General features: G+C 41.6%; 2 protein-coding genes and 1 long non-coding RNA gene across 5 annotated transcripts in view; 1 reads left to right on the top strand and 2 right to left on the bottom strand.

The window, feature by feature from the left end:
- map3k20 (mitogen-activated protein kinase kinase kinase 20) overlaps positions 1 to 2,644 on the bottom strand; it is a 17,592-nt gene extending 14,948 nt beyond the window's left edge. The window contains exon 1 of the mRNA XM_015031677.1: positions 1,741 to 2,644. Within this exon, the coding sequence (XP_014887163.1) occupies positions 1,741 to 1,899 (159 nt within the window). The 5' untranslated portion in view covers positions 1,900 to 2,644. The remainder of the gene's footprint in view (positions 1 to 1,740) is intronic.
- Positions 1 to 9,270, top strand: part of LOC106946961 (uncharacterized) — a 20,133-nt gene that overhangs the window by 3,127 nt on the left and 7,736 nt on the right. Inside the window, exon 2 of the long non-coding RNA XR_001424884.1 lies at positions 2,975 to 2,977. This is a non-coding gene — a long non-coding RNA (uncharacterized LOC106946961). The remainder of the gene's footprint in view (positions 1 to 2,974; positions 2,978 to 9,270) is intronic.
- The window catches only part of LOC106946958 (rap guanine nucleotide exchange factor 4), a 27,154-nt gene continuing 21,666 nt past the window's right edge, over positions 3,783 to 9,270 (bottom strand). For all 3 annotated transcript variants that reach the window (XM_015031674.1, XM_015031675.1, XM_015031676.1), the window contains 15 exons: positions 9,174 to 9,252; positions 8,550 to 8,700; positions 8,356 to 8,444; positions 8,248 to 8,275; positions 8,073 to 8,148; positions 7,459 to 7,605; positions 7,259 to 7,356; positions 7,049 to 7,174; positions 6,760 to 6,938; positions 6,579 to 6,669; positions 6,402 to 6,452; positions 5,670 to 5,757; positions 5,397 to 5,461; positions 5,227 to 5,281; positions 3,783 to 4,911 (listed from right to left, as the gene is read on the bottom strand). In XM_015031674.1, the coding sequence (XP_014887160.1) occupies positions 4,784 to 4,911; positions 5,227 to 5,281; positions 5,397 to 5,461; positions 5,670 to 5,757; positions 6,402 to 6,452; positions 6,579 to 6,669; positions 6,760 to 6,938; positions 7,049 to 7,174; positions 7,259 to 7,356; positions 7,459 to 7,605; positions 8,073 to 8,148; positions 8,248 to 8,275; positions 8,356 to 8,444; positions 8,550 to 8,700; positions 9,174 to 9,252 (1,451 nt within the window). In that variant the 3' untranslated portion in view covers positions 3,783 to 4,783. The remainder of the gene's footprint in view (positions 4,912 to 5,226; positions 5,282 to 5,396; positions 5,462 to 5,669; positions 5,758 to 6,401; positions 6,453 to 6,578; positions 6,670 to 6,759; positions 6,939 to 7,048; positions 7,175 to 7,258; positions 7,357 to 7,458; positions 7,606 to 8,072; positions 8,149 to 8,247; positions 8,276 to 8,355; positions 8,445 to 8,549; positions 8,701 to 9,173; positions 9,253 to 9,270) is intronic.

Here is a 9,270-nt window from a genome sequence, read left to right as displayed (position 1 = left end):
TTCTTTGCGTTTTGCTGGTTCGCTGCCGTGATTCTAACACACCTGTGCAGGTCTCCTTCTCTGCTGCACAGGTGTAAACCCCGCGCGAGCGTATTAGCGCTGATGTTGCGTTTAAAGGCGGCTCGGAAAAACGCGTTACAAAGTGTTAACAACGGATTAAACAGTTTGAACTGCTGACAAAAGTGACCGAAGGGACATATATGGGAAGTGCGGAAGTCACTACTGTATCAAATCGATATAGGAATAACAGAGAGTTGGCCACTTTATGGTAAAAACAACAAACAGCTTCCAGGCCAGGGGGTGCACAGCTGACTCCTTGGGTGGGCAATGCCCCCCAATGCCCGCCCCTGCCGCCGGGCCTGTGGAAGGATAGGAAGGAAACAAGGTGTTTAACTTTTTTTTTTTTTTTTTTTAATAACCATTTTTAAATGTCTGGTATACATTTGTATACCTCCATGTTTCTCTCAGCTTTGCACATCTAGAAACTGAAATTTCTGCCAATTTGTCCTTACAAAGAGAAGAATTAGAGACCCTCTGCAAAGTTCAAGTTGGATTTAGGTTTGCTCTTTGACTAGGCCAGTCTAGTACATGCATATGAATTGATTGAAATCATTCCAGCATATCTCTGGTTGAATGCTTAGGACTGCAATCCTAAATGATATGACAATATTTCACAGATCTCTGTGAAATATTCGAAGCTTGGGCTATTGTTTGAATCTAATCCTGTTTTAAATTTCTCCACAGCTCTATCCTTGACTTGTCTGCTAACACATCTCTGAAGCCATCACAGAACAGCTGTATTTATACTGAGATTAAGCTACACACACAGGTGCATTCTATTTATTAGATTGGTAGGTTGCACTGGATTTTATTTAGGGGTGTCGGATTCAAAAGGAGCTGAATACAAATCCACGGCACACTTTTTAGACTTTTATTTTTACTTTAAAAAAAATCCTTCTGCTTCTTAGCCATGTGCTGCCTTTTGTTGGATTCTGACGTTGAATCCCAATGAGACATTTTTTTTTTTGAAGTTTTAAATATCTAGAAAAACCGTAGGAAAATATCATTTTGCATGTCTGTATAGGGATCTATAAAATTGTGCCGTCAATAACTCTGGTTCATAAATCATTTTCCAGCTTTTCCTCATAAACTTTACTTCCCTCCCTTAAAAAAAATAAAATCACTCACGTTCTAAATTAATTGGCTTGAGTTTTAGCTCACACAGCCATTTATTAGCCTTTAGTCGAAACGTTCTCCAGATCTGCTATAAAATGTATAAACTGAGGGGGGGAGGGGGAGGGGTTATGTCCAAATGTGGCTAAGACTTTCCAGGAAATAAGCTTTCAAGAGCCACAACTACCAGCTCTGTGCTGTTAACATGACAGGAAGTCATGCTTAAGTCACAGTGTGGGTGATGGAGAGCTGCTGGACTCCAGTGAAGTGAGCCTCAAAGCTTTCAGTAGGAGCACAACAGTGTAGCAAAAGCATAATAAAGTAAACAAAGAGGAGAAGGTGTACAGGAAAAGGTATGTGCAAGATAAACACGTTCAACGTCAGGCAGGGAGGGAGAGGAAGAAGCAGAGGAAGAGTCTATAGGGAATTAGGTGAAAATGGATTCTTGTTGAATTCAGGAGCCCTTGACTAAATGATGCTGAATGTGGGGTTCATATTAGTGCCGCTTCTACCTAAGAAATGAATTATGCCTCTTTGCATGTTGCACTTGTCTCGCTCCTCTTTTACCTCTTTGTCGATCTTGAGAAGCTTTTTCACAGCCACCTCCTTGTCTTGGGATATCCAGAGGGCCCTGTAGACACTCCCAAAGCTGCCTCCTCCACAGTTTTCGTAAAAAAGCAAATCCTCATGCTTTATCTGTACAAACGACGAGCCAGGGGACGACATGGCATACTGACTCACGGACACTCAAACACACTCATGGACAATGCCAGGGAGGGTAAAAGATAAAAAAAATAAAAATAAATAAAAGGAAAAGTAAAGAACCCTTCAAGTCCAACCTCAGTCTACAGTCCCAGATCAGAGCAGGAAGAGATAAAGTGAAGCACAGAAGATCTCGGCCGGTTCGGGACAGGACGCTGTCGGTCGGATGAACAGAGTGTCAAGAAGAGAAAACCAGAAAGTGCTGGAAAGAGAGGGAGAAGTTTTTCCTCTCAGTGAGTCAGAGCAGGTCGACTGTCGCAGCCAGACGAGGAGCTGCATTGCCTGATGGTGGCGATCCGGTGGAACTGCAGCAGTGTGTGAATGTGTGTACGCTCACACTCGCGTCTGAGCGGGGAGACGGATGAGCAGGCTTGCATCAGAACATTTAGTCGGTGTGTGCAGTGTGTCTGGAGCAGACACTGTGCAAATATGGTCACTGGCATCCAGGGGCATTCCTTCTTCCTGGATGGCTGTGGCTATATAAAGCTCTTCACACGCTCCAAACAGACACAGAGCTCCGACCTATAGTGTGTTTGACATAGTAGATCTGTTAGTAACAGCACTGGCTGCCGCAGACACCCCCAGTCTAACGCCCTCAGCATGCGCTGCAGCTAAAAACGCACTGAAGAGCGCGGAGGCCAGAGCGGGACGGGGCGTTACTCACCCGGACAGGAAGGACCTGGTGACACCATCAGCAGGGAAGTCATGCTGACATCACCGTTTAGGGACAGGTGGGATCAGCTTTGGGAAATTACAACACATCAATAACTTCACAGACAAAAAAAAAAAAAAAAAAAAAATAAAAAAATCTGCTGGTAATTCCTAGAAGCTGCTGTGAAAGCCCGTGTGCTATGCGTGAACCTTCACCTTTTGTTCTAAAGTGTTTCTATTTTCTTATTCAGTGTAGATAAGCATTTAATAAATAAAGCATCCTTTGCATAGCTTTAGGTTCTCCTCTCATGACTCTGCCTGATATTTTTGTGCATCAAGTGACCTCAGGCTGGATTAGATTATTTTGTGAGACTAAACAAAAAATAAGAATGTTAAGCACTTTATTAAATTTTATGTAAACTAATCCATGAACATAGTTTAAATAGAAGCTAGCTATGGTAAGGTTAAATGCTAAAGGACTACTACATAAAAATTCTGAGTATGACACTTTTATCCTGTGACGTTTTTGAAAAAAAACTTTAGTTTGCAAAACAACCATTAGGAGACTGTCTTAAAGATAGAAAGGAAAATATTCTGTAGAAATATGACTGAGAAGTCACAGTGGAAGACCTCCTGCTGATTGGTTGACTTCAGACTACGTTTTGCTTATTTGCTGGATGATATGACTCGTCTCCCACGATGCCCTTTGCCCTTTTCTGGCCCCCATGGAAGTTATGTCCAGTTGCAAATGTGCCTCCTTGGAATGAAAGACTCCAGCTCACCATACATGGACAGCAACTTTAAAATGTCTCATTATCCCTTTCAGCTACGTTTAAGGGAGCGACAGCTTCACGAGCTCACAACGTGTATCGGAGCGGTTTGTAGGGATTTACGTTTCCGCCCATTAGTCAGCGATCAGCAGTTGACTTAAAACAATTTCCTAAATCCTCTTACAGGATGTATCCCCAACTATGGACAATCCCTCATTAAGCAGTTTTAAACCAACTGATCCAGATAAGAACCGCAAATGAATGGCGCGTACATCTGCCCATGTTCTCGGTGATGAAACCGATAAACCTGCTCACCAGGTTCTACAAGCCAGACTTTTCTATAAACTCAATCATTTGTTAGCTTACATGAGCTAGATCCTGTTCACATGGGAAGAAATTGCAGTATTATCAAGTCGTCAACACTGATAAATTTGCAATATTTTTTATTTTATTTACAAGGCAGACTACACATACAGTACACCTTACAGGCAGCTTTTTTTGGGGGAAAAAGCTACTGAATTTCTCAACACATCATCACAGCAAAAGATCGTGAGATCAAACGAAAAAATGAACGGCACGCACTCCGAATGTACACGTACAAAAATAAAAACCACACAGACTGAACACAACTGGTAGATAAGACTGGGGGTTCCCTTTAAAAGCTCAACTAAATAAAATCACAACAGATCTATAGAGATCCAATCAGGTAATTTGCATTTTCCAAGAGATACTACTTCTCATCTCTTTGACATAAAATGTAATACTTTAGCGTCCCTTTTAAACACCTTCAGGGCTCAGATCAAACTAATACTCTTGTTAAATCATTTTAAGTGTAACACCTATAATCCTATGGATTTTAAATACTTCGATTTGAATAATTTAGATTATTAGGCAAATATGTACTCTCAGATTTCTGTATATAATAGGATATTTTAAAAAAAAAGTCTAAAACACTAATGTTGGTAAGTGGGGAGTTGGTTCGACAGGCAGGTTGAGTCTTTCGTTGTAAACTCTGCTTCCTCTGGGTTTAACACAACAATACAGGACACTCTGATAGAAATCCACTGTATAGAACACAAAGCCTATGAAGTTCAACCATGCAGGATATTTGATTCACGTTCTATACACCACAGATCTATCTAGCGGCTCTGTAGAAACAGTACTAACTGGTACGATATAAACAATTGGTCAAGGATTTAAGACAGAGCAACGAGAGAGCAGCTGACCCGGTTTCCCTTCAGTCCAGCAGCGGGAGGCGGCGTTTTAACGGCACAGTACGAGTCCTTGAGCCCGTCACAGTTCTAGGAATCACTGCTGTGATTTGCTACTACAAGTCCACTTGTTGGGCTGCGTCAAACCGGTGACGCGTTTGTGTACTTTATGCTAACGTCACGGAGCGAAGGCGTCGGCGGTGGAGGGTTTGCGGCTCATGTCCGCCGAGGCTCCAGCCTGTAGGAGAGCTGCGTCAGCGCCCTCTGGTTGTCGATCACGCAGAGTTTCCTGACGTAGCCCCGCACCTCCGCCTGGTTCTTGTTTGGCTGGCAAATGTCGGGATCTGACGGAGCACAGGGAAACATTTGGTACCGGATCCTTCCCTCCCACGTTTTTCCACGTTTGTCACGTTGCAACCACAAACTTTAGTGTATTTACAGGGATCACAGAGGTTATGCAGCATGCATTACCACTATTTATTCTGATGTTCTAACAAAGCTATTTGCATCCAGAAGTAGCAAAATATATTATGCTATGCACCCCCACTAGCGTCCCTACGTGCCAAAAACTGGAATTTGGTTGTTGCAATGTGACAATATGTGGAAAAAAAGGGAGCAAAATAGCAATAGCACTGCTGCTGAATAATGTACAAACTTACTGAACGGTTGGCTTCGACAGTGTCTCACTTGTCGAATTGTGTTTGCTATAATACGCTGATGAAACGATACCAGCGTGTTAGATTGTTATGTCTGAACAGGAGGAACTTTGATGCAGTCGGAAAAAAATATCCATCTGACTTTTTTTTTTTTTAAGATCAAAGGAACTCACCATTTTCTCAAAATTGACCATATTGTCAATAAAAGTCTTGTTGCCCTCGTGTGTAAAAGTCATATCTGTAAAGAAGGCGGCAAAGATCATCTGTTAGCAACAAAAAGAGCAACGTGTTGCATATTTGGAGCACATAAAGGGAGAACTGGCGCTCTTTGAAGACAAGTTGTGTCTTGAAGTTTTTCTTGTTTAAAATGCTAGCTCAAGTCTGTGTTTGTGGGTATTTTATTTTAAAAAATATATCACAGACAACACAGTGGCTCTGAGTCGCACCTTTGAGAAGCAGCGGCATGAAGGGGATGATTGGTGGCTCCAGCTTGGTGACAGTGAGTCTGTAAGATCGGTGATTTCTCGACGGGTCCTGTTGTAAAACAGATACATGAGGTTAATTTCTAAAAAATATAAAGGTCAAATCTCTAATTTAAATTCTCTAAATAAAATAAAAAGCATGTCCAGTATTTAATTTCTTCCTTTGTTTTTGTACCAGCCTCAATTACTGACAACCCATGGTAAAGACATGGGAAATATTTTATTTTTTTCATTCAAATAGCATAACCTCAAATCAAAAAAAAATTTTTAATAAAAATTGAGAATATTTATTTAAGGAATAATTGTGTTTAACACAATCATAAGCAGTACAATTAAAGGTGCACCAGGCATTCCTGGCATCTTTTCCAATCAAACAAAAATGACAAACATTAAAAATGCAAATATAATGTTAAATCTAACACTTCCATTGCTCGTCAATGATTGGTCAAATCAAGTATTTTCAGTCCTGATTTAAACAGTTTCTGCACATTTCAACACATCTTTCCAGTGGTGCCATTAACTGTGGTCACTGTATATTTCAGTGCAAAACAGGTTTTTTTTTAGGTTGCTATAAAGAAAAACAAGGCTAAGCAAGAAAATATGATCTTTGTTACTCTGATCTTACTGAATAAATCTCAAACATGTATAAAACATTGGATAAATTTTTTTAAAATGGCATTTCAACGCAAAGCTCACCATCATGTTCTCAAACTCGGCATAAAACTTCTTAAACTTGGTTGGGAGTTTCTGTCAGAGACAAAACAAAAAACAAAAACAGAATGTATATGACAGGAGATTTTTCTACAGTTCTTATGTAGATTAGGTTTACAGTAGATTAACTCATGGATTAGTTGGTTTTGCTGAAAGCTTTACCTCCCATGTCTGGCTCAGCCTGCTGACAGCAGGGTTGCTCATCCCCATAATGATGGCAAAGAATGAATTGAGGTTCTTAAATTCTCGACAGCTGCAGACGACAAAGGGAACACGTGCAGTAAAAGCCTGAGTTTCTTGTTGATATCAGCCAATATCTTTTACATTCACTAAATGTACTCACTGTGCAGCTATCTTGATGAATTTCTTAAGAAGCTGCACTCTCTTGCTGAGCTGAGTGCAGAGGCAGACCTCGGTGACCACCCACAGCTGAACCTGGTTGAATCTCCTCAGGAACAAGTCCAGATTAGCCGTGGTTCTTCTGAAGCTGTGGCGTCCAAACGTGTGGTAGAGCAGCTCATGCTGAGGGAAAGCACAGGGGAAAAAAACAAACAAACAAACTCACAGTCATAAAACCTGTTTAATGTCTTCGTTATCTCACAGAGAAACTTGAGATTTTCAGCACACGACACCTCATGTACGCAGCTGAACAGCTCCCAGTCGAACATGGTCATCTGATAGGCCAGGTCCTTGGAGCTCATCAACTCGAAGGTTGACATGGAGCCGGCAGACGGGCCTTCCTGGTCCGGGAGAGGAGCCTGACGCAAACAGGAGCAACACGTTTGCGTCTTTATAAATTTGCGGGCCGAGACGAGAGACCGGCGGCCACGTCAGTCGCTCACCAGACCGCTGAGCTGCTCTCGAGGACAGGCGAACAGGCGACCGTTTATGCTCAACGTAGAAAACACCGACACGTCATTAGGTTTCAACAACTGCTTCTCTGTCACAGACAAAGGAAGGGGGAGGGGGGGGGGAAATCGTATTATATCAACGCTGCTGTATTAAAATCAATTTCTAGAAGCTCCGCGTTCTTTTTTCTCACCGCCGGCAGAGCTGAGGTGGACCAGCAGCAGCTCCTCAGTGGTGCCGAGTTTGTCCGACACGGCGCTGATGACCTCCTTCCCGGTCGCTGCCACTGGGATCCTGATGGTGGTGTAGGTGTGGTCGCTGCAGTAGACCTTCAAGAGGACTTCACGCAGGTAGAAAGACGATTGGAGAACCGAGGTAAGAGTTAGCCAGCTTCTAAACTGCGACGTCAGATTTAGCTTTTATCTCAAATCCTGTAAGATATTTTATTCAGCTATCACGCTGGCCAACGTTTACTGCAACGGTCAACAAGCCTTGGAATAAATTCCTGCATTACTGATGGGTTTTGTAGCACTTTTTAGGTTCAACTCAGCCTGTAAGATACGAGTTATTTCAATGGTTTTTTTAGACATCTTTACCTGAAATGGCCTGAAATGTATTTTTTAAAAATTCCAAAGACAATTCTGCTTATGTCTTCTTATCACGGCCTCACACTTAGGTGTGGAAAAAAAAACAGTCTTATCACTCAATATTTATTGAATTTGAATTATGACGCATTTTTCTAGCCAGTAAATTTCATAACAATCTACTGAGTAGCTGTCGGTGTCAAATGATTACAGGGCGACTTACTGTCATCTTGATTCCTAATTGGCTGTTTCTTCTGCAGCCGCTCCTCCCCGTTGCTGAACTGTCGAATCAGGGTCTTCTGTTGAATCACATGACATTACCCAGGTTACTGCGATGCATTTGGCGTAAGCCTAGCACAAACGGTGGACAGTAATACTCATCGGTGCTCTTTGCAAACCTTTTTAGCTGATTTGACTTCCTCTGAACTGCAAAGAAAACCACCACATATAACTTCAGGCTTACAGAAATCACACTCAATGATTTAAATCGAGAATCCGATGCGTACTGTAGCTTCACCACTTTCTCCAGGTCAGGCACCAAGTCTTTGAGACCTCTCAGTGTCCGAGAATCATTGGACACGCTTCCGTACAGCTCCTTCAGGGAACAACAAGTCAGAGAGCGCAGAGCTCCAGAGGCAGCCAAGTTTTTTTTAATGGCTTCATTAAAAAAAAAAAAAAAAAAAAATCATGCTATATTAACCTCCAGGAAAGAGACTGCAGCAGGCTCCTCCTGTAGCAGGTAGGTGTGTGTGTTCGCCCAGCGCAGGGTCAGAATGAGGGCCCTCCTTTTGTTGTTGAGCGTGTACTCCAGCCTCTCCTGCTCAGAGCCAGGCGGAGAGACCACGTGGTAGGTACACCCAGGGTTTAAGGAGAAGAACAAGTAAGAAGTAACACAGGTCCGATGCCGTACTGAATTTAAAGATTTTATTTTATCTAAGATGTTGATTTTTAAATTTTTTTTTTTTTTTTTTTTTTTTTTTTAGGTTGAATTGATACAGAATCAATCTGGATTCAAGATATTTCTCTTGCAGTCAAAGCCTTCACCTATGAGTTATTGCATGCATTAATTAAAGATATGTCAAGAGAATATGTTGTAGGTATTCCAAAAAGAAAACAAAAAAACAAAAACAAAAAAACGGGGATTTCATACAATTCAGAAAAAAAAACTATGGCTCTGGTTGCCTGTGTGTTAATGATGAGAGCTAATAAGACATCGGTACAAAAGTTAATATAACGTAAACTGTTTAGGATGCATTACATTCATAGGACGCAACACTAACCCTAACACATGAAATGTTTGAAGATAAAAAGATAAAAAGGATATTGTGCCATTAGAAGAGGGCATAACTGGCTGTTTGGCATGAAGACACAGTGCATGAGAACAAAATCATCCACTGCTGGGTCTAAAAGGTAAGAGAAAC

This window comes from Poecilia latipinna, unplaced genomic scaffold (assembly GCF_001443285.1).
Source record: "Poecilia latipinna isolate Pla-1442-1.1 unplaced genomic scaffold, P_latipinna-1.0 Scaffold214, whole genome shotgun sequence".
Lineage (NCBI taxonomy): Eukaryota > Metazoa > Chordata > Actinopteri > Cyprinodontiformes > Poeciliidae > Poecilia > Poecilia latipinna.
The sequence above is the reverse complement of the archived record's forward strand: the minus strand, read 5'-3'. Positions and strand labels throughout refer to the sequence as shown.